We start from the raw sequence: 24,193 nt of genomic DNA on the forward strand, positions 1-24,193 counted from the left end.
ATAAATAATAAAACATTCAAAACAAAACTTTAAAAAAGGCACATTTTAAGCTGTACATCACCTCCCCGGCCTAAGTATTCAGTACAATGAACCATATACTGGGGTACCTGGGTGGCTCACTCACTTAAGCATCCAACTCTTGATTTCAGCTCAGGTCATGATCTCACAGTTTGTGGGTTCGAGCCCCACATCGGGTTCAGCACTGACAGTGCAGAGCCTGTTTGGGATTCTCTCTCTTCCTCTCTCTCTGCCCCTCTGCTGCTAGCATGCATGTTATCTCTCTCTCTCTCTCAAAATAAATAAATAAAAACATCTTTAAAAACTAAAGAAAAAAAGAACCATCCACTCACTCCTTTCCGTGATGGTCATTCCATGGCTTCTAGGACACGGCCTTCAGCTAGTTCTGTTGACCTCTTACGTCTCTGACCACACCTTCTCCACATCTGACTCCTTCTCACTGGCCTGTGCCTTACACGCTGGAGTTTCCAGGGTTCTGGATTCCCTGAGGATGGTTGGCTCAATTATTATGTATCTTGTGTGTAAGTCACTGTGATGCCCAGCTTTCCCAAGGGGGTCTGGACATCACAAAGGCCCCTAACAGTTAACACATCCAAACATGAACTTCTGATTTTCTCCTGCCCAGCTCCCCGCTGACTTCCCCAAGTCACTGTTTCCTGTGTTCTGTGGCACGGTGAGAAAGCCTGGAATCTGGGAGTCGTCCTCTACTTCTCCTCCTCGGTTCCTTCCCTATCAAAGACCAAGTCTTCATCGGCTCCAACTCCCTTTCGCCATCTTTCACCCAAACTATCGTAAACATGCCCTAATGTTCTTCAGCTCGTTCTCCACCCTGCCACCGCTTACGTTCGTAATGTGCGATCAAACGACGTTCCTCTCCTGTCTAATATCCTTCAGTTGCTCCCCATCACTCACAGATTACTCTTGACATACTCATTTTGGTCCTTCGTGATCTAGCCCCTGCCTTTCTCTGCAGACATCCCCACTCACATACTTACGAGTCCTAGACTGAAGCGTGCTATTTAATGCCCATTTGCTTTGCCTGTAACTCTTCTAGCCTAAGCAGCAAATTTCTCCTAGTCCTTCCTGGGCTTGCTCAAATATTATCTCCTCTGGGAGGTTTTGTCCTTATGCACTCAGGAAGTGAGCTGCTTCTTGTTTGTGAAATTTATATCGCACGCGGGACCGTGAGATCCTCAAGGGCAGGGACCACATCTTATTCGCCTCTGCATTCCTGCCACCTACCCTTGCTCCTGGTACGTAGTGCACTATTGGATAAAGAGTCTTGACGTCTTGTCTTCTTTCCCATTAGAAACCCAGGTTTCACTCTTTTTTTTTTTTTTTTTTCAACGTTTTTTATTTATTTTTGGGACAGAGAGAGACAGAGCATGAACGGGGGAGGGGCAGAGAAAGAGGGAGACACAGAATCGGAAACAGGCTCCAGGCTCCGAGCCATCAGCCCAGAGCCTGACGCGGGGCTCGAACTCACGGACCGCGAGATCGTGACCTGGCTGAAGTCGGACGCTTAACCGACTGCGCCACCCAGGCGTCCCCAGGTTTCACTCTTAAAATGAGATTTGTACCTCCCCTTTACTCATGTACTGGCCTTCTCAAGGATTCTGAAGACAGCAATTCACAGATTCTGCAGTGATATCAGATACTCAGATTCTTCTGAAAGGATCAAACTGCTTTGCTTCTGTTAAAACAGAAATCTAGTTTGCTCAGAGTGCAAAGTGGACAAGCTTCATCGTGTGTCATGGATTTTCTCTTTGCATGGAATAAAGGAGAGGGGAAGGAAACTACCATTTGTTCAAAAGCCTCTGCTAGGTACAGGACTAGGCTCTCATTTCCTGGATAGGCAGGAGCAGAGACATCACTGTCAAGAAGTCCTCGTCCTAGCTCTCCCGCTAACTAATGTGTGGCTCCCTGGAGCAAGTGGTCGTCTCAGATCCTTATTCTCCTCATTTAAAAATAAAAGGGTCAGACCAAATTGTCCCCAGAGGTTGCCAAGCTCTAAGGTTTCGTTAGAAAAAAAATCACTGGGTAGATTTGCCCTGAGCCAGCACCTGTGCTAGGCATTAGGGATGCCAATAAGATGCAGTCCTTAGCCTGTCGTATTCAGTGTGGAAGAATAATTCTGTTATTCTGACTCTGCACAGGCTGTTGCGACTACTTAAAATCAATCACTGATTGGACCTATATAAACAAAGTATGTTCAGTTAAGAAAGAAAAACCTACTGGGGCGCCTGGGTGGCTCAGTCAGTGAAGCTTCCAACTTCAGCGCAGGTCATGGTCTCACGGCTCATGAGTTCAAGCCCCGCGTCGGGGTCTGTGCTGACAGCTCGGAGCCTGGAGCCTGCTTCGGATTCTGTGTCTCCCTCTCTCTGCCCCTCCCCTGCTCATGCTCTGTCTCTCTCTCTGTCTCAAAAATAAATAAAAACATTTAAATAAATAAATAAATAAATAAATAAATAAATAAAATAAAACTTTAAAAAAAAAAAAAAAGAAAGAAAGAAAAACCTACTGAAACGATCGTGTGTAAAATTTCCTGCAAGGCCTAATTCAGGTTAGATGAATAAATTATGGTTCGTGCCTCAAAAGAGGCTCTAACCCAGAGAAGACCCACTGTGCATGCAGCCGATAAAATAAATTTTATAATCAAGATTGTTACTCCTGCAGGAATAGTTTTTCAGGAAACCACTGCTAGACCAACTCAGATTATCTGAAGGGTTTTATGTTACTTACCATGAAGTTAGAGGTAGACAAATACCGATGCTAAATACATGTCCTGAACAAAGATGGGCTTCATTCATAGCAGAATTTCACAGGGGTTTTGATAAAGTGCTCTGGATACTTCTGTTATGTGACATGTTCTTTTACCTGAGGCGGCCAGTCCCTAAAGAGGCATTCACATCTCTCGAGGATATGTGTTTCATCCGTTTTGTATTCTTGCAGAGTCTAGCCAGTTTCTTTTACCTTGTGCAAAATAAATCACAGGCTGATGCTGCACCGTGCTGGAACTGTCTGCCTACTTTCAGACCACCATAAAGAGTGTTTTCTCTCCTTGTGTCTTTTTTTTTCATCTTAACAAATCAGTTGTGTTTTTCTTCCCCAGCATTGTTGAGGCATATTTGACAAATAAAATTATAGAATATATAAAGTGCACAACATGCTGATTTGATATACACACACATTTTCAAAGGAAGAGTTGAATGGTTGTGGGTATGATATTTGAAATTGTATCCAGGATTTCTAAGAGGTCTTCAATGATGATACTTTTGTAGATAGGATTGAGAACCAATGAGCAAGTGGCTGGAGAGCAAAGGAAATGGAGATCACTTTACGTTGGTAATTTCAAAGGCAGATAAATAAAATTATCGTTAAATGAATCTAACAAAAACTATGTCTTTAAAAAATAGACTTTTTAAAAGAGCCATTTTAGAGTCACAGAAAAAATGGAAGACAGAGTACAGAGAGTTCCTGTATACCCCTGTACCTGCACATACTCAGCCTCTTCCATGATCACCATCCCACACAGAGTGTGGGACCTACACATCATCATCACCCCAAGTCCATAATTTGCACTAGGGTTCACTCTTGGTCTTACACATTCTGTGGGTTTTGACAAATGTATAATGATTTGTATCCACCATTATAGTACCACACGAAATATTTTCACAGCCTGAAAATCCCTTATGCTCTGACTGTTCAGCCCTCCCTCCTAACTCCTAGCAACCACTCATCTTTTTCATGTACCCATAGTTTTGTCTTTTCCAGATTGTCATATAGTTGGAATCACACAGTACGTAGACTTCACAGATTGGCTTCTTTCGCTTAGTAGTATGCATTTAAGGTCCCTCCATGTCTTTTCATGGATTGATGGCTCAGTTTCTTTTAACACTGAATAATATTCCATTGTCTGGATATATCACAGTTGATTTATCCGTTCACCTACTGAAGGACTTCTTGGTTGCTTCCAGGTTTTTGCAGTTATGAATAAGTCTGCTATAAACATTCCTGTGCAGGTTTTTATATGTACATAAGTTTTCAACTCATTTGGGTAAAATACCAGAGTGTGATTGCTCAGTCCTATGGTATGGGTTTGTTTGGCAGTAAGAAACTGTCAGACTGTCTTCCAAAGTGCTGTACCATTTTGCATCCCCAACCGCAGTGAGTGAGCATTCCTGTTGCTTCACATTCTTGTCAGCATTTTGTGTGGTCAATGTTTTATAATTTTGTCATTCTAATAAGTGTATGGTGTTATCTCATGGTTATTTTAATTTGCAATTCTCTAATGATGCATGATGTTAAGCATCTTTTTATGTGCTAATTTGCCATCAGTGTGTCTTGTTTGGAGAAGTGTCTGTTCAGACTGTTTGCCTATTTTTTAATTGGGTTGATTGTTTTCTTATTAAAGTTTTAAGAGTTCTTTGTATATTTTAGACAATAGTCCTTTATCAGATATGTTTTTTGCAGATGTTTTCTCCAAGTCTATAACTTGTCTTCTCATACACTCAACAATGTCTTTCTCAGAAGTTTTTAATTGTAATGAAGTCCAGTTTATCAGTTATTTATTTTATAGATCATGTCTTTGGTGTTGTATCTAAAAAGTTATCACCAAACCTCAAGTCATTTAGATTTCCTTCTATGTTATCTTCCAGGGATCTTATAATTTTGTGTTTACATTTAAGTCTGTGATTCATTTTGAGTTAATTTTTGTGATGGGTAGAAGGTCTGTGTCTAGATGGATTTGTGTTGTGTGTGTGTGTGTGTGTGTGTGTGTGTTCAGTTGTTGCAAAAAAATTGTTGAAAGGCTATCAGTAGAAGGTCTGTGTCTAGATGGATTTGTGTTTGTGTGTGTGTGTGTTGTGTGTGTGTGTGTGTGTGTTCAGTTGTTGCAACAAAATTTGTTGAAAGGCTATCAGTTCTCTATTATATTACTTTTGTTCCTTTGTCACAGATCAGTTGACCATACTTCTGTTGGTCTATTTCTAGGCTCTCTATGCTGTTCCATGGATCCATTTTTCTATTCTTTTACCAATATCATACTGTATTGATTACTTTAGCTTTATAGTAAGTCTTGAAGTTGGGTAGTATCAGCACTCCAACTTTGTTCTTCTGCTTCAATATTGTGTTGGCTATTCTGGGTCTTTTGCCTCTCCATCTAAACTTTAGAATCTGTGTGTTGTCTTGTTATATTTTGTTTAATACCAGAAATTTTGAACACTATAATGTGGCAACTCTCAAAATCAGATATCCTCTCCCCAAGGTTTGTTGCTGTGGCTATAGTTTAGTGACTTCCCTTGTTGTGGCTATAGTTCAGTGACTTTCCTCAGCTAATTCTCTGAAGTCTGAATACTTTGCTATATATTACCACTGAAGTCTCCACTTGGTTAGCTTAGCGGTCAGCAAATGATTGAACAGGACTGTCCTTAAATGCCTTGAACCAGTATGTCTCCCAGCCTTTATCAAGGGCTCTTTGTGCATATTGGGCTATGGTTTCAATGTTCCAGGAGGAAGTTGATAATTCTGCCTTAGCCTTTATTTCCTGCTTGTGCAGATCAACAATGCCGATTGGAGGTGAGAAATTAGGACTTTGTTATGCCTTTTCTGGGTATGCAACAGTTCTTCATATGTGCTTGGCCTTCTAGATTCCTAAAAATATGTTAGAACTTTTCTAAGTCCCCTATGGACATCTCATTCTTGCAGCTATCCTTTTCATTCATTTTGGTTCACATCTTGTTTAGCCCAAATGTTATCAGCGGTTCAGGCAGCTATGATGTTAAATAATTGCTGCTGATTGTTTTTGACAAACACCCTGGGGGGGAAACTGTTCTCAGTGATGAGCTCAGAGTCAGGTTAAATGAAGATAAGCCCTGTGAATGGGGGCCATTCAGGCAGTTTCCAGGCAGCTCAGATAATGACAGTTCTTTAATAATGAAGCTTTTGGGGAGCCAAGCCCATTCTGCCCTCTCCAGTGGCTGCTAGACTGCCAGTTTTCATAGGTACCCTGATTGTGATGCTGTTGTTTTTCAAAGCTTTTGCAGAGCTGAGGAAAGAAACATGAGAATAGGGCAAGGAAGGTCAGATGCCTCAAATCTCCCTGTTCCCACGTAGATTCAACCACTTTTCTTAAATAGACAGTACTTGGATGGTTGCAAGCCTTTATTGCTTTCCAGAGTTCTTAAAAAGTTGATTTTGACAGTTATTGCCAATATTCTTCTTACTTTTATAAAGGAACAGAGCATTGAAGACTTTTATTCCACCATCCCCACCGATGTCACTCACTTGCAGTGTTTTTTATTCAGCTTTATTAAAAGTGTAATTTACATTCAAGAAAATTCACCAACTTAAAACCTACGATTTGTTGAATTTTGTCAAATGTATACAGTTATGTGACATTCACCACAATCATGATGTAGGACATTTCCATTATCTCAAAAAGTTCTCTGTTGCTGACATTTGGCAACCACTGAACTGTTTTCTGTCACTGCAGTTCTACCTTCTCTAAAATTTTGTATAAATGCAATTATATAGCGTGTGCTCTTTGTGTCTGGCTTCTTTTACTTAACATAATCCCTCTGAGACTCATCCATTTTGTTGCATGTATCAGTTGTTAGTGCCTTTGTATTTCTGAATATTTCTTTATATGTGTATACCACAGTTTTTATTTCCATTTGTCAGTTAAGGGACCTTTGTGTTATTTCCACTTTGGGGCTATTTTCTGAATAAATTTGCTGTGAACATTCAAGTGCAGGTCTTTGTATGGGTGTACGATTTATTTTATCTTGGATATAACTAAGAGTAGAATTGCTGGGTCATATTCTAAGAATATGTTTAATTTAGTAAGATATTACCAAATTGTTTTCCAAGGAGGCTGTATCCTTTTGGAAGTTCCAGTGGTTCTATGTCTTTGCTAAAACTTAGTGTTGACAGTGTTTTTAATTTAGGCATTCCAGTGTGTCTTATTATTTTAATTTGCATTTCTCCCATGACCACTAAGCATCTTTTCATGTGCTTATTTGCCATTTGAATATCTTCTTTTAGAACTGTATGTTCAGGGGCATCTGGGTAGCTCAGTTGGTTAAGCATCTGACTTCGGCTCAGGTCATGATCTCACAGTTTGTGAGTTTGCGCCCCTCATCGGGCTTCACATCAGGCTCTGTGCTGACAGCTTGGAACCAGGAGCCTGCTTCAGATTCTGTGTCTCCCTCTCTCTGTCCCTCCCTGCTTGTGCACTCTCTCTCTCTCTCTCTCTCAAAAATAAACATTTAAAAAACGAACTGTATGTTCAAATATTTTGCATGTTTAAAAACTCAAGATTGTTTGACCTATTATGGAATTTATTGTGGAGTTCTTATGTATTCTGGGCACAAGTCCTTTACAAGATACAGGTTTTACAAATATTTTTTTCCAAGAAGAGGAGCAACTCTTAAAGTGCAGGCAAATATCTGGGTTCAGGGGAGATAAAAGGACCCAAATCTAGGTAGTCAAATCTAGTTTGTTTGAGTCTCCAGCTTTAGAAAAATAACAAATTGACCTCTTGTTTGTGTCAAAAAGTAGAAAGCATATTCAAGCACGTGACATATAAAGGATGAGCCCTTTGATGGCTTTTGTGTATGTAGGAGATCAAAAACTTTTGCACAGAATAAAAATGTTTGTTTGTGATTCCAACCTATAATGGAAGAACAGTTTGTTAGAAAAGTAAATTTTGTAAATGACAAGCAATCCTTACCTAAACAAACCTGTTACAGAGCTGCCAGATGAGTAACATTGACTTATTGAAGCTCTTCTGTACCTCATTATATATCCAAATGAGAATGTATATATAAAATTTACCTCACATACCACTCTTAGGTCTTAGGCAGCAATGGACACATGTGGAACTGACCAAAAAGATAGGCTGTCAGTTATAAGAGCAAAGGCCAAGCCCATGCTAAAGATAGCTTCAGACTAAATGATCAGTTTCTAATCCAGGGTTGCTTATTATATTTGACACTAATGAATGTGTAGTCAGTGGGTAAACTGGAGATGGCTGAAAATAAGGGGAGTCATCAGATATTTTTAAATAAATGAGTGACATGAGAAAAAGTTGAGAAATAGAACTGGTTTTAATGTAAAGCATTTGAATTGGTAGTGAAACCAATTAAGAGGCTATTGCCTGACTTAGGTAAAAGATGAGAAGGCACCAAAATAGGGCCAAAGAAGAGGCAAGATTTCAAAAATACCACAGAGATGTAATTGATGGGACTTGGTAATCAAATGAATACAGACCTTAAAGAAGAAAAGCGTCAAGATGACTCCATTTGGCTGGCCTACTTGGTGATGCTCTTAATCAAGATAAGACAGTAAGTATCAGAAACAAGTTTGGAAGAGAATACAATGAGCTCAGTTTTGAAAGTTGAGTTTGAAGGGTCAGCAGAACCCCACAAATGGGTGAGATTAATGAGTAGTTAGAAACGTGACTCTGGGGCTCAAGGGAGGTATCTGGGTTAGAGAAAGAAGATTGGACATCATCAGAGTCTATTTGATGGGATAATATATTTCAGTATATTCATGCAGAATAAAAAGAGCAATGACTATAGTCTGAATCCTAAAAAATATTAATAGTTAAGGGGCAGGTACTACTTGGTGACAGGAAGGAGATAGTGTTTAGAGAGATGAGGGAACTCATAATCCTAAATGCCAAAGAGAAAAGTTTCAAGGAATGGAGAGTGGGGATTATTGCCCATTACTACAAACAGGTCTCTGCTAAAAAGAAGATATGGAATTTGGTGATCAAAAAGCATTAGTCACAACTGGAAATAGCCTAAATATCCACCAGCAAAAGAGTAGATAAACCAATTGTATGTCTTTATACCATGGAAAACTACTCTGCCATTAAAAGGAATGGTTACTGCTATACTCCATAAAATGGATCAATCTCAAAAATATTGTGTTGAGTGAAAAAAAAAAAAAAGCCAGACACACAAAACTACATACCATATGATTCCATTTATATGATAACCAAGGATCGGCAAAATCAGTCTATGAGTGATAGAAATCAGACAGAAGATGACCCTGAGGGAGGTAGGAGGGGATGTGGTGGTGAGGAGAGAATTGATGGTAAAGGAGCACAAGAGAACGTTCCTATGTGCAAAAATGTTCTTTACCTTGTTTGAGGGTAGTTAAAATTGCCAAAACTCATTGAGCTGAAAATTTAAAGCCAGAGGAGTCAGAATACAAAAGGAGTCATCAAAGATAGGAGACTGAACACCTGAATTTTCTTGCTATCTAAATTCCCACTGATTTAGAGAGGCATTCCTTTACAAAAGCAGATGTCCATACAAAGAGAGACACCACAACTATAAAATTTTCAAAGCAGAAAAACAGAAATGATGTAGTAGAGAACTTGGCAAGTCCAAGAAATAAAAGCTAAGTGGTCAGTGAAGTAAGTCATAAATTCAGTCTGTACTACAATAATCCTAAAAAGCTCAAAAATGGGGATTGACATTTAAGGGAGGCTAAAAAGAAGACGGTTGTTTGAAATTCTGTTTTAAAGTAGATAGAGCCCTGGATTTACTCCCCCAGTTTATATCTAGGTGACTTTTCTTCCCCACCATCAGCCCAAAACTAGAAGTTGATTGCCTAGAGAGGCTACAACAGAAGTTCCCTAGGCTGGGGGAACACTAGACATAGTTGAAGGTGAGGCACTCAAGTGAAAATGGGAACTTCAGTGACAGTGATATTTATGTTCTAAATATTGAGGTTCTCAGGCGTCTTTTGTAGCTCAGCCTCAGCATATTAGAAAACACACTCAAGAAAAATCTGAGGATCTGAGTGCTGAGAAATCTGTTCAGCCCATGATAGTAAAATAAAAGAAACTAAAAACAAGGGCAGCAAACCCCCAACTAGAACACGTAAGAAGGCTCTGAGAGAGACGTCACCAAGGAAATTAGATTACTAGAGTAACACACTTAGGGCGTTAGATAGCTGAGGAAGTATTTGAGTTTGAATTTAGGGATAAATACATTGAAAACTAAGGAAACAAATAAACAAGACACTTATTAACTCCTAGGATAATGAAAAGTTGAGAATGGAAGACAAAATAATCAGAGTGTGATATACATGTGAACAGCATTTACATGGTCAATAATAAATATAATAAACACTGAATACTGATTTATCCAAAAACTGAAATTATGACATAACTATAATTATAAAAGATACAGTGTACGAATGGGGGGTAGGTGAGGGATGGAGACAGGTAGTAAAAAAAATAAATAAATCATCATGCAGAGAATAAAGTCTATAAATAATGATTTGTACTGAAAAATCAAGAAGTAACAGCATAAACATGTTGTTAGAGGTAAACGCCAACAAAAGAAACGGGCAAAGAGTTGCCCCCAAAGAGTCATAGATGAAAAAGGACAGGAGGGGTAATGTGTGACTCTTCAAACCATATGCATTCAATAAGTATGATTTTTAAAGTGTAATCAGATAAAGTAAACTAGTAAAGGTATTTGCAAGAGCATTTCAGGAAATTACATTGTAATGGATTGAAGAGTGAATGAATATTGAGACTGTCCTTGGGCAGTTGAGTAGTGTAAGGAAGGGAATATTGGGGTAGGTTAGTACAGTTGCTTGATGGAAAGATTAGGATTGAGGGGGAAATTGTTTGTGTGATTATGGTGATTTAGGTAGCTAACTAATTGGTTAGTCAATTTGTTCAAGACAGGGATAAGCTTAAAGAGAAGAAAGCAGTCGAGAGAATTTGCTGAGGTGAGGGAATAAATGAGGTATCAAGGTCCCAGAAGAAGTGGTGGATGTTGAAATAAAAAACAAGATGAAAGGGTTAGCTTTGAAAAAGAAGAGGAACATCATTTTTTTTATGATGAAGGAAAGGATTATTAAAAGAATTTATGTCTGATAGCTTATGTTCAGCTATATTTTCTCATTGGCAGCAGTGGCTAAGTTCTCTGTTGTGGGACTGGGATATTTTTCATGATCTGAGATTGGGAGCCAACCAGACAAAAAAATGAAAGGAATGCTGAGTAGCAATTTTCAGAGCCCAGCTGAGGATGAAAATCAAAATGTATTTATTCGTCAGCCCGGTCTGCCATAACAAAATACCACAGACTGAGTGTCTTAAACAACAGACATTTACTTTCGCACAGTGCTGGAGGCTGGAAAGTCCAAGATCAAGGTGCCAGCAGGGCTTGGTCCCTGGTAAGCACACTCTTTCTGACTAGCAGACAGCCACCTTCTCACTGTGTTCTCACATGGCACATTGAGAGAGCGCGAGCTCTCTGGTGTCTCCCCTTGTAAGGAACCAATTCTGTTGGATCAGAGCTCTTTCATGTGACCTCATTTAACCTCAATTACTTCTTACTCCACATACAATAACATTGGGGGTTAGGGTTTCAGCATACGAGTTTGGGTGGGGACACAATTTAGTCTACCACATATATAATTCAGCACTGAGTTATCTTGCCATTTATACCCAATAGCCCAAGAGTAGGGGAGAGGACAGATGGTTAAGTTGATCTGAATTTGGGGACTAGCATGATCGAGGTGGCAAATGAATGGAGGGGCTGGTGAAAGCAGAACTAAGATGACTGTTCATGCATTCCAGGAAAGGAGAGGGAAGCCAGGAAAAGACTGGGTTTAGATTAGGGGATGGGTAGGGACTGGTAGGCTGGAAAGCCAACGGGACCCTTTGCATAGCATACCTTGAGTGGGTACAGTACTTTGTTGGGACATAACTTTTCATTTCTACACTTTCAACTTCATTGGCAATAAATGAGAATCAATCTGAAAAGAAAATTTAGGCTTTTTAGTGGTAGCAATCACCACCTTTTTCTTTCTTTTCAGACGACTGCATACATTGAACAAGTGTGCCTCAATGAAACTTGATGTGAACTTCCAAAGGAAAAAGGTAGGTGTCTACACCTTACTAAGATCATGGTTTATGTTAACAAAAGAAGTTTGCATTCATGGATTAAAAACAACAGGAACCCAAGCAAAATTCTGAAATGCCCGACCATCTATGTTTGTTTTCCAAATATCCCAGCTCATCATAACCATCATAAATAAGTCCCATTATAAATCCAGGCTGAGGTCCATTTGTTTCACCATTTCACTTTGTTTTCATTTTGATCAAAGAGTTTTGCTGAAAGATATAAAATGCCTTCTCTGTGGTCATCTTTTAGAAGTTTCTTTAGTCGTAAGTGTCCACTCCCCATCAGTCTCAAGTACTCCACAGTGATGCGTAGATTAAGCGAATGCAGAAAAGAACCCGTGGGCCCGTGCCAAATGTCTTTTGCTTCATCCTGTTCCATAGCATTTTATTTCCAAGTAGCCTGGAAGATGTGCTCATCCGCAGGCAGGTTCAATTCATAATCGGTGAGGGGTCGTGTGGAGTGTGGCAACAAGATGCGGGGCCTGCCTCCTCTATACCATCCCTCCCACTTACACTTCTCTCTGTTCACAAGGAATTTCGTTCAGTTTTAAGAGTCACTATGCTCCCTCCGTGTTCTACGACTAGCATGTGCTATTCCCTCTGTAGGAATGAGACTGGACACTTCAGTTCTGAAATAAAGCTGTACTTTATTGAGCACTTACTGTTTTCGAGGAGCTATGTTATGTGCTTGCCATACGTGATCTCATTGAATCCATTGAGGTAGGATCTCTGTTTTCTAGACAAAGGAAATAAAACTTGAACGGGTTGTCATTTGCTCATGATCTTTAAGCTAGCGGGAGAGCGGAGTTTCAAACTCAGGCATGCCTGACTCCAAAATCAAGGCTCCTAATAACCACTGTCGCTGAAAACCCTCCCTATCCCTCAGTGAATTGATCCTCTTGGGAAATTCAAAATAAGATCGTTGACTACTTTTTTCATTTCACATCTCCAATATGTAACAAGTCAAGCCACAGTATATTTTGAAGAAGCAGAGAAAACATCTTTGAGTCGAAAGAAAGTGCTCTTTATCCTGGTCTACCCAGAGAAATCATTAAATCCAATGGATTTTAAGTCACTCTTGAGTAACCTGATCTTTAAAAAATAACTTGAATTTGAATTTCTATTCTAAAATAGCACCCAAAGGAAAAAAAAAAAAAAGCAAATGAATTTTGGTTGACCTCACCTTAAAAACAGTTTGGAGTTTGAGTTAGAAACCAAAGATTTAAGCTAATGAGGTAAAATGGTGAAAAACAATATCCAGAGAAATATTAAAATATGAGCAATTTGTCTAGGCCAAAGACAAATTAAAAATGTGGAAATAAGCGTCCCAACAGCTGTCTGGCTGAATAGACCCCTTGAAAAGCATACACACGATCTGAAGCGTGAGCATCAGATGTTGTTTTGGTCGTAACACATGGTTCTTATTAACCTAACACAGCCACGCCTATGTGTCTAAAGCATGGCTGATCCATACGGCTTCCTAGACAGATCTGTGTAGCTGCAGTGTATTACAAAAGACAAAAACTAATGACACGATTTGTTTTCAGCCAAGTGGAGTGATCAGATTCTCACCCTATCACCAGCTTTTCAAAAACCCACATGTGAGATCGGCCGGAATAACATTTGTTAGGCTGGTTGTGTGTTACCTTCACAAAAGTTCCTCTGTAAATCGGTCACTTCAGTATTCTGACATTCTTAATTTATTCCTCACGTTGGATGTAGCGGCCCTTACCCTTACAGCCCCTGCTCAGCTAGAGGCCTCACAAATGCATGCACTGAAATAAAATACGGCTTTGCACTCAGTAAATTGAGAAGACATGGCCTGACTTCTCAAATAAATAATTTCAACATGTGGTCTTCACCACCTTGTGAATCTCAATAATGACCAGCATCTGGGGCTGTGGTCTAAGCAGTTATGCAGGAGACCGTGTGGGGGTGTGCATTCCTGTGATCTGCCCCTTCCACAAGTCATAGGCTCACCCTTTATTTTACTGCACCAAAAAAATATAAATACATACATAAATACAAGCTAGGACTAGGTCAAATGATCAAACGTAGAAAGTGAAACTTGAGAAGAAGCACCATGTGACACTGCAGTCAACTTCGGAATTCGTTTAGTTGGAAGAAAAAGACAACCAGCAGCATTTCCTCTAGGTATGTCCCCATTTTAGGCAATCTAAGAAATAAAAATATAATCCTTACCTCTCATCTGCAGAGGCCCAGACAGGATTCATTCTGTAGAATATCATCCCCAAATTGCCTAAGTGTCCATAGCCCCAGTGGTTCTTCCTCCTTTTGGGATCAATGAAAGGGCTACATGTGCTCACCTAGCAGTTTGTGTGGGCAGCAAACACCAACACAGAGCATGCTCTGTGCCAGGCACTGTCCCTCCCCGTGTACTCCGAGTCACGGATGCACAGGGAGTAACTTGCTCAAAGTCACGCAGAAATAGCAAGGTTTGACCCCAGATACCCTGGCACCAAAATGCCCCTCCTTGCCTTTCAAAGAATTCACAGGGGCGCCTGGCTGGCTCAGTTAGCCAAGCATCTGACTCTTGATGTTGGCTCAGGTCATGGTCTCGCAGTTCATGAGTTCGAGCCCCGAGTCAGGCTCTGCACTGCAAGTGCTGGGGATTCTTTCTCTCCCTCTCTCTGCCCCTCTCCTGGTCTCTCTGTCTCTCTCTCTCTCTCTGTCCCTCAAAATAAATAAATAAACAGTAAAAAAAAAAACTTTAAAAAAATAACACAAAGGGGGCACCAGGGTGGCTCAGTCAGTTAAGCGTCAGACTTTGGCTCAGGTCATGTTCTCACGGTTCGAGGGTCGGAGCCCCGCGTCGGGCTCTGTGCTGACAGCTCGGAGCCTGCTCCGGATACTATGTCTTCCTCTCTGTCTCTGCCCCTCCCCCGCTCATGCTCTGTCTCTCTCTCCCAAAAATAAATAAACATTAAATTAAAAAAAAAAATAACCAAGAATTCAGAAATGTACTGGAGTCTGAGGGGACTTCTGGCACTTGGCCTGAGGCCTGGAAGAGTTTCCTCTGCAATACATACAGTTATAATGCATTTTTATTGTTGTTTTTAGAAGAGGGATGTTTCTTGCCATCTGCACAGAAGTCCATGATTTATTTAATGTCCTTGTAGAAATGCATCTCTGGGTCTCTCACAGTGAATGTCCTTGCTCTGCTTTGCATTTCCTTCTCATTGGATTTTGTTTTTTAAATTCTGAAGAGTTTGGTGGGTTCACCTAAGAAAGAAAACAAGTATAGAAACAGATAAGAATGGTGAAGCCTCATTCATACTTACTTGGGCGCACGCCTTTCTTGGACAACAAATGGCTGCTTGTAAAGCCCCAGGAGAAATGAAATCATGCCTGCCTCCCCTCTCAAGATAGTAGCGCAAGATTTTCTCTTTGTGGGAGAAAAAAGTGATTTATCAGAGAATCGGGGTAACCTTCCCTGTCTCTGTGAGAGTCAGGTAGAGAAGAGTATTCTCAGCCTCGGCCACACACCTCACTGAGACACTGACTAAAACCCAGGCGGGAGGCATTTCTGGAGACCCTGAGGACACCAGCGGCTCCCCTGCCTCTGGCTTCAGGCTCCTTCCCCTGCAGCCCTGCAAAGGGTACATTCCAGCTTCTGAACAGGTGGACTCCACCACTCAGCTCCCGTTAACCTGAATGGAAGATACACTTCTAAATTTCTACATAACCGTGGATTAGCTGCCTCTTGCAGCTATGGACCTGTGTGGGCTCCTGTTTCCAGGGTAAAGATCTGGCCAAATGCCATTAAAATAAAAAAATTAAAAAGAAAAAAAACACCTTTCTTTTGCAATGTCTGTTTGGCATTTGTCTCTGAGGAATATATAATTTCAACTCAGAATGTTCCCATTTTTCGGAAAAGCCAAAATATCAGCATTTCATCTAAATTAAAAACTCCAAGGCCCACACAGAGCTACTTGTTCTCAGAAAAAGTGTTTCTTCTTCATCATTACCTACAAAATTCACACTTGCTTCACGATGACCTTAAAACTCCCCATTGGTTAGTGTTTATGTGGTATGACTTTCATTCAAAGTTAAAGTCGAGACCAAAGACTCCAGTAGGCTGTCTGTTAAATGAGGAAAGAGACAGACATATATGCTCACAAGGCTCTTCCCTACGATTTCCCAAGAGAGAAAGGCTGGCTTCAGATGGTTCTGGTTAAAGTTATAGTTTTAATAAAGCTCTCTGAATCATGACCAAAGGTGGAAAGCAACTCAGAAACCATGACTAATTGCCACCTTGCAGCCAGCATCTCGGGGCCTGGACGCTATCAGCATTTCAAAGGAGCTGCAGCTGTTGTCCAGGGGCCCGGTCTCCTCTCCCCTCCACCCCCTCTGCTTTTCACACACACCCCAGTCTCTCCCTCCAAATTAGACGCTTCCCACTAGCTCCAAACAGCAGAGTCAAAAGAGAAAAAAATTACGTCGTATTCCAGCATTCGCTTGACTGGAGAGTATTACAGTCTCAAATTGAAGATAATTGCAGGTCCATATCCTAGAGCCATTAGATCTTTGAGTTGGAAGGGACGTTCCATCATCTCCTCCAGCCTCTCATCCACTACAGGATTTACTTCCGAGAGCCTTGCTCATAGCCCACTCAGCCTCTGCCTGTGAGCATCTAGCCACGATGAGTTTGCTGCACTGCAGGGCAATTTATTTTCTTTCTAATTACTGGAAGTCTTCCATATGGTAAGCCGAAAGCGGATTTGATGTAAACCCTCGCCCATTGGATTCTAGCTCTTTCCTCTGCAGAAGCACTGAGGGCTCACTTTTCACACAGCAGCCCATCAATGCTCAATCCTCTAGACTGGGGGTCCGCAAACCACTGTTCCTGTTTTTGCAAACAAAGTGAAACTTGCATTAGAGCACTCATTCTTCTGGCTCTAATAGCAGAGTTGACCAGGTATGACAGGGATCGCATGGCCCAGAAACCTATAATATTTACTATCTGACCCTTTACAGAAAGTTTTCTGACCTCTGCTCAATCTTGAACAGTTTCTCAAACTGTCTATGGTGAGTGACTTAGGGGTTTTTGTTTATTTATTTAATTTATTTTTACTTCATGAAATTTTATCTCATTAAGAGGCCACCATTCAGTTCTGTTAAGGTCTTTATACATCCCGATATCACCAGTCTCTAACAACAATAAGTAGCTTTACATTGTACTTTAAGGTTTATGTGGCATTTTCACATAGAATCTCCTTTGGCTGTGTTGACAAATCATGCTGGATTTATATTACTATTAGTCCCATTTACAACTGAGATAATTGACTCTCAAAAAGGGTACCTTGCTCAACATTACTTAGTGAATTACCTAACATGAGTTCTCCTGGCTCATTCAAGTTATTCTTAAAATTGACATAACTTTGAGGCATCCTCCAGAGAGCTCTCCTGTAGTTGCATTCAGCCTTTTGACCACACTCTTTGGTGTGAACTACTCAACCAGTTACCAAAAGAACTCTCTATAGCATCCAACACGGTTAGCCATCTTGGTCACAACGATATCGTGAGAATCTCTTGTCAGTTCTTTTGCTGAAATACTCTGTGTCTGTATTTCCATGGTATACTAAACCATTGAGATGGGAGATTAAGGTTTGTCTGGTGTGTCTTTTTCTCATAAATACATCTGACTCCTAGAGATTTCCATTTTGCATTCCTAAATAATCAAGCTATTTGTTTTTAAGCCTCAAAAAAAATTATCAAACAGAGGAGATCTCGATATCTCTTAATCAGTACACTTCCACAATTACTGGAGAGTCGGCTATATGCACGTTAAGTCTGCTGGGCCCTGAGTGTTTAGAAAAAAAAAAAAACACTTAAACTCTAGTACAGTGTGTTTTTCATATTGTCAGTCACGACACGTTGGTGAGCTGTGAAACAATTTTTGTGGGTAACAGACAATATTAAGAAAAATAGACTAAACTAGATTATAAAATATGAGTAAAAACAAGGATAATATTTATATCATGAGCTTGGTTATTTATTCATTTGTATGTTTGTTTATTGTAACATGTGTGTGCCTTAAGTTGTGATAGAAAGTTTCTTATTGTATGTCACTATCAATAGGTTGAAAGATCCTGCCCTGGTGGAAAAACCAGACAGAATCATGTCACTGCCCTTTGGGACATACTATGATAATCATATGCACAGGATGCTAAAGGAGAATGGGTGTTTTTTTTTTTTTTCCTTTTTCTTTGTTTTGTTTGTTTTTTTGCTTTGGTTTTCATTTGTTTGTTTGGGTTCAAAAGATCTAAATACTGCAAAATTTCCCTGAACTGCTGGCCGTGTTTTCCAGGAGTTTACCACTTTTTCACATGCCTTGGTTGGATTGTAAATACCCTCCTGTTGCCCAAAGCTAGTATAATAAACCCTTAGAGTCTAGCAGACGGGGGCAAGCTTTCCATTGCCAGTCCACAGTGCCCAGCTTGGCATCTTTTCTTGACCAAAATAAAGGAATCCTTATCCAACTCGTATGTGGTTTTCCAGCATCAGTAACCGAGTTTGGGCTAACTTGAGAGACATCATTGGAGCCCACGCTAAATATCGTAATTTCTATTTAAAATATATACATTTTCTTTAAAAATATATCCTTTCTTTGCCTTCTCAAAACGTATTTGCTGAAAGGGCTTTTTCAGAATGCTAACTTAATATCAGCTTCTTTTCACTAGCTTCCTGAAATGTGATCTGAAAATCCAGTGAGCTCACCCTTCAACCTTTATGGTGCCTGATACATAAGTGGCTCTCAAATGTCATGTCTTACTGTGTATCAATCACAGAAAAAGAGAACTCTAAAATGCTATAAAGAAAGTATAACTTTGATTCATCACCCGAGACCCTTTCCTTTTTTCCTACGTGTACATCTTTTTAAACTCTTTTGCCAAAGCTTTATATAACTTTTTTTAAACTCAAAGCTAATTTCCCACTGTGATCCCAAAGCAATGGAATTCTCCATTAGTACCTTAGTTTTTACTTTCTTCCACCTTCTACCGTACGTGAATGTAACCGCTGTACGTGAATGTTCAAATTTGTCAGTTAGTCCAGCCCATGTGAATCTAGATTTTCAAGAAATAAGTGAGAATAGGGAGATGGCAATATTTATTGCCTGAGCATCTATTTACTTTTTCTTGAAAGAGAATATATCGCAAAGTTAAGGGGGGTTAAAGTAGACATTAGATATGTAAAATGATAGGTAAGCAATCTTCTTAGATAGACAATAAGTAGATAAGCAATTTAGCCAACACTGGAAAATAACAAATACTCCTCAATGAGGGCCTGCTAAATGCATTATTTCATTTAGCTCCCTCAGCAAACCCATGAGGCAGAACCTGTTTTTAAATTTTTTTTTTCAACGTTTTTTATTTATTTTTGGGACAGAGAGAGAGACATAGCATGAACGGGGGAGGGGCAGAGAGAGAGGGAGACACAGAATCGGAAACAGGCTCCAGGCTCCGAGCCATCAGCCCAGAGCCCGACGCGGGGCTCGAACTCACGGACCTCGAGATCGTGACCTGGCTGAAGTCGGACGCTTAACCGACTGCGCCACCCAGGCGCCCCTAGAACCTGTTTTTAGTACCATTTCATGAGTTGATGGAAACTGGAGAGAAGAAGCAATTTGCAAGCAATCACCTAAACTCTTAACTGGTACTACTAGAATTTGGAACCAAGTCTTAGAACCAGATGTCAAAGTAAAATAAATTTGATTCAAATAACAAAACAGTATTGAGCAGTTACTATGTGCTTGATGTTGGAGAGGTTATAAATATGATTAAGACACAGATACACAAGCCCTTCTCTTGATGAGCTTACCTCTAACGACTGAGAGTGGATTTGAGCAGCATGAGCTCAAGTTCTCATTAGAGTAAGTGCTACAACACAGATCTAACCCAAATGCTGTAGGAGCTCTGGGCGGGAAGTAGTCATTGCCTTGGAGCGGTGAGGGAAGGCTTTGAAGAGAATGGGCCAGGGAGCGGGGAAACTGGGAGGCACAACTAAAGGGAGGCAAGAACAGTACACTGCAGGCCGGTTGAAAGGGCTTTGAATGGCCGTGCTAAAGACTTCTAGGAAGGCCAAGGGAAGCTGAAGGCTTTGAAGCTGGAAAATTACATGATCATATTTGGATTACACTGTGGAAAGCTGTTTAGATGGGAAAGACGCTGGAGACAAGGATTCTAGCCAGGCTTTTACTGTAACGGACCCAGACAGAGGTGCCAAGGGCCTACACAAAGGGAATGAGAGGGAAGATGTGAAGGAGGGAATGGATTTGAAAGTCATTTCAGAGTTGGGTCTTGGTAACATGCAGGATGAGGAGGGGGAAGAAGCTGATGAATCCACTCATCTTGGAGGGAAATTATTATTTTTTGCCCTAGGTCCAGGTCTGTCCTGGGCCACAAGGATTGGCAAAGGTAAACGAGGACATCTCTGGCCTCAAGGAGCCCAAACTCTCATCTCTCAGGGGGTTTCTACCCAGGCAGAACCCAGACAGGAAAAAAGAAGTGTGTGAGGTGCAGAGTGTGAGTCAGGGCAGAGCACTGGGGGTTCAGCTGCCCGGCAATGCATGTCCTGCAAAAAGGCATTTAGATTCAGAGTTGATCAAAAACAAGCAGGCTGGCCAAGCAGAGCCGGCTGGATTGGACTCTCCTCAACTGGTGATCTCTGTAATGGCTCCCAAGTTTCTACTTAGAGGAATTCAGTGGATAATTTTGGCATTAATTTGCGCAGGGAATACATGGTAAGAATCAGATTTGGGAGACTAAGGTAAGGAGTATGTTACTTTTGAGATAGATTGACTCTGAAGTTCAGAAGAGGGAGGAAGGAGGGGCGCCTGGATGGCTCAGTCGGTTAAGTGTCCGACTTCGGCTCAGGTCATGATCTAACGGTTCACAGGTTAGAGCCCCACATCACACTCTGTGCCTACAGCTCAGAGCCTGGACCCTGCTTCAGATTCCGTGTCTCCCTCTCTCTCTGCCCCTCCCCCACTCTCCCCCCCCTTTCTCTCCCTCTCTCAAAAATAAAAACATTTTTAAAAATTAAAAAAAAAAGAGGAGGGAAGCTGGAACTATGGTCCTGGGGCTCAGTGAAGAGGTTTCAGGAAAGAAGTCGGTGCCTTTGATGGCAGGATTAAGTTTCTGAAAAAGAGAGCTGCAGGTGTTTTATATTTAGATGTCTAGTCAGATGGTAATTACACCTCTTCGTAATCAGTCAAGGAAAACTTCTCAGAGAGGAAGGAAGGACTCAGAACCTCTATGAAAATTAAAAGGAAGAAAGCTCAGTAGGTTGAGAAGAGATCCTGTAGGCACAAGGGAGGAGGAGGGTGTGGGGGACAATGAAAGATGGTGGAAGGACCGTGGGACAGCCAGAGGGCACGCGTGGAAGGAAGGGAAAAGAGGGGGAGTACCGTGCCTCTGTGCTCACCCTGTTTCCCACTGCATCCATGCTTCCTAGAAGCGAGCGTCATCTGTAATGTTTTTCAGGGTGACGACTCAGATGAGGAAGATCTCTGCATCAGCAACAAATGGACTTTCCAAAGAACCAGCCGCCGGTGGTCTCGCGTGGACGACCTGCACACACTGTTCCCCGGAGGAGACAGGAATGGGTCATCGGGAGACATTAGGATGAGGAACACCACCAGCAGTGAAAGTGTCCTCACAGACCTGAGCGAGCCCGAGGTCTGCTCCATTCACAGTGAGAGCAGCGGAGGGAGTGACGGTCGCGGCCAGCCGGGCAGCCACAGCGCGGGCCGCGAGCCGTTCGACTGCCCCGGCCAGTCCTGCCCTGACAGCCCAGTCATGCTGGACGCCACGTTCGTCAGCGGCAGCCTCCCACAGTCCCCCAGAGACGTTCTCAGCTACCCCCTCCACCCAAAGAATGAGAAACCCACCAGGACCAGAGCCAAATCATTTTTGAAACGTATGGAGACACTCCGAGGGAAGGGAGCGCACGGAAGGCATAAGGGGCCGGGGCGGACCGGGGGCTTGGTGATCAGCGGGCCCGTGCTGCAACAGGAGCCAGAGGCCTTCAAGGCCATGCAGTGCGTCCCCATCCCGAACGGGGATCTCCAGAGCTCGCCCCCCGCTGCCTGCACCAGAGGGCTCCCGAGCTCCGGCAAATGGAGCGGGGAAAGCAGCCAGTCGTTAAACAGTGGTAGCGGGGTGAGCATGCCCGGCCCCAAGGAACGGAAAAGCCAGGAGGCCAACAAGCGTGGGGGCATGTACTTGGAAGACCTGGACGTGCTGGCTGGGACGGCACCGCGGGACACAGGCGACCAGAACCACGCACACGAGTTCCATTCCCAGGAGAACTTGGTAGTGCATATTCCCAAGGATCACAAACCAGGAACGTTCCCCAAGGCACTCTCTATCGAGAGCCTCTCGCCCACAGACGGTGGCAATGGGGTTAACTGGAGGACCGGTAGCATCTCCCTGGGCAGACAGCAGGGCCCTGGTGCCGGGGAGCCCAGACTCATGGCGTCCTGCCACAGGGCAAGTAGAGTCAGCATCTACGACAACGTCCCGGGCTCCCATTTGTACGCCAGCACGGGAGACCTTTTGGACTTGGAGAAAGATGACCTCTTCCCTCATTTAGATGACATCTTGCACCACGTCAATGGGCTCCAGGAGGTAGTGGATGACTGGTCAAAGAACGTCTTGCCTGAGCTGCAAACACACGACGCACTGGTTGGAGAATCTGGATTATGCCCCTTTCCATCGCCTAATCAGATCACCTTAGATTTCGAAGGCAACTCAGTCTCCGAAGGTCGGACAACACCCAGCGATGTGGACAGAGCATCTCTTAATGAGTCGGAGGCCACTGGGGTCAGGGAAAGGAGGGATTCTGGTGTAGGGGCCTCTCTGACCAGGCCAAACAGGTTGGTGGCATGATTTTCAATCCGTCTCGTAATAATTATGGTGTCTTTATTTAAGAAACGTTTAAAGAGCACATACTAAATGCCTGACCCTGTTTGAGGTGATACACAGGATTAGGCTATTCGAACACAAGTATATCTTTTGTGACAAATATTATGGGGATTGAATCCGTGTCAACTCACATTCATTTCTCTGAGGGTTTATCCTTTAATTCGACCTCAGTTTTACTAAATATATATATATATATATATATATATAGTGAGTATACATTGAAAGCATTATGCTAGGCACCATCAGGGATCACTGGTAAGGGAGCCCCAGGTACTTCCCGTGTCCTTGCTGCAGTATTAATTAAACAGCTCCACCGCAAATTTTAAACGTGTTTTTTTTTTTAAATCCTATGATAAATTTCTGAGACGCAAGGGTGCATACTTAACAAGTTTATTTTGGCTTTAAAAAATGCCCATTACAGGGTACATTAAAGCTGTTTTACAAAGAGCATTTCAGAAGCACCCTTGAAAAATGGGCCCGGAAGAGCTTAAAGCAGTAGAAACAGTAATACTGTACCTGCCGCTGGGCTCTTGTTGAGACAGACATGTGTCTTGGGGTTCCCTAATGTGTTGTCACTTCAGGGGTGCGTCTTCATCTGTGCCTGGATGGAACACCTTCAGGTTCCATCTCAACAGCAAAGGAGAGTTAGAATGCAGACAGGACGGCAGTGTGAAATGTTCTACGGTTCCGGAACATTCCACATCTCACTTTCTGTCTCGAGCTCTCTGTCTGCGTCTCTCTCTCCCTCCACACACACTTACACATACACCGTCTCAGCCGCTTTCAACACTTTGGGAGCAAATTTAGGAATAAACAAACAAATAAAATGTATTATGTCACTTATTTAAAACCTCCCAACAAAACAGAGAATGACCTTTTTCATTATCAGACTTGAAAAAAAAAAAAAAAGGTTTCTTATGTTCATTCTGTACATTGGCGTCTCCTGTTCCATTTGCTTTGTGATTTTCTTGGCTCGAAAACTATTTTGATTAGCTACTTAAAAGTTAGTAACATCCTGTGTTTTCCAATGACATACCCACTTTGTGACTGGCTTCTCTGACGGTCTTTCCGGTAAAGGCGACTCCGATGGAATAGTTTCCAGCTCTCGCACCAGCCTCAGCCGTCCACGGCACCCCACATCAGCAACCAGACAGCCGGCCAGCTGAACCTGCTCCAGCGTTTCTCACTGCTTCGCCTCACGGCCATCATGGAGAAGTACTCCCTGTCCAATAAACACGGCTGGACGTGGTGCGTAGTGTGGTCACTTAGGAGGGGATCGTTTGTTCGA

The 24,193-nt window shown here is 42.0% G+C and overlaps 1 protein-coding gene and 1 long non-coding RNA gene across 7 annotated transcripts in view; both read left to right on the top strand.

Moving 5' to 3' along the window:
- The window catches only part of STARD13 (StAR related lipid transfer domain containing 13), a 185,296-nt gene that overhangs the window by 135,562 nt on the left and 25,541 nt on the right, over nucleotides 1-24,193 (top strand). For all 6 annotated transcript variants that reach the window (XM_058687749.1, XM_058687766.1, XM_058687758.1 and 3 more), the window contains exons 4-6: nucleotides 11,869-11,932; nucleotides 21,463-22,856; nucleotides 23,983-24,153. In XM_058687749.1, coding sequence (XP_058543732.1) covers nucleotides 11,869-11,932; nucleotides 21,463-22,856; nucleotides 23,983-24,153 — 1,629 coding nt within the window. The remainder of the gene's footprint in view (nucleotides 1-11,868; nucleotides 11,933-21,462; nucleotides 22,857-23,982; nucleotides 24,154-24,193) is intronic.
- LOC131487281 (uncharacterized) lies at nucleotides 461-7,268 on the top strand. Its single transcript, XR_009249694.1, has 2 exons — nucleotides 461-1,335; nucleotides 1,572-7,268. It is a non-coding gene; the product is annotated as an uncharacterized LOC131487281 (long non-coding RNA).

Source organism: Neofelis nebulosa, chromosome 1, assembly GCF_028018385.1.
Source record: "Neofelis nebulosa isolate mNeoNeb1 chromosome 1, mNeoNeb1.pri, whole genome shotgun sequence".
Taxonomy (NCBI): Eukaryota; Metazoa; Chordata; class Mammalia; order Carnivora; family Felidae; genus Neofelis; species Neofelis nebulosa.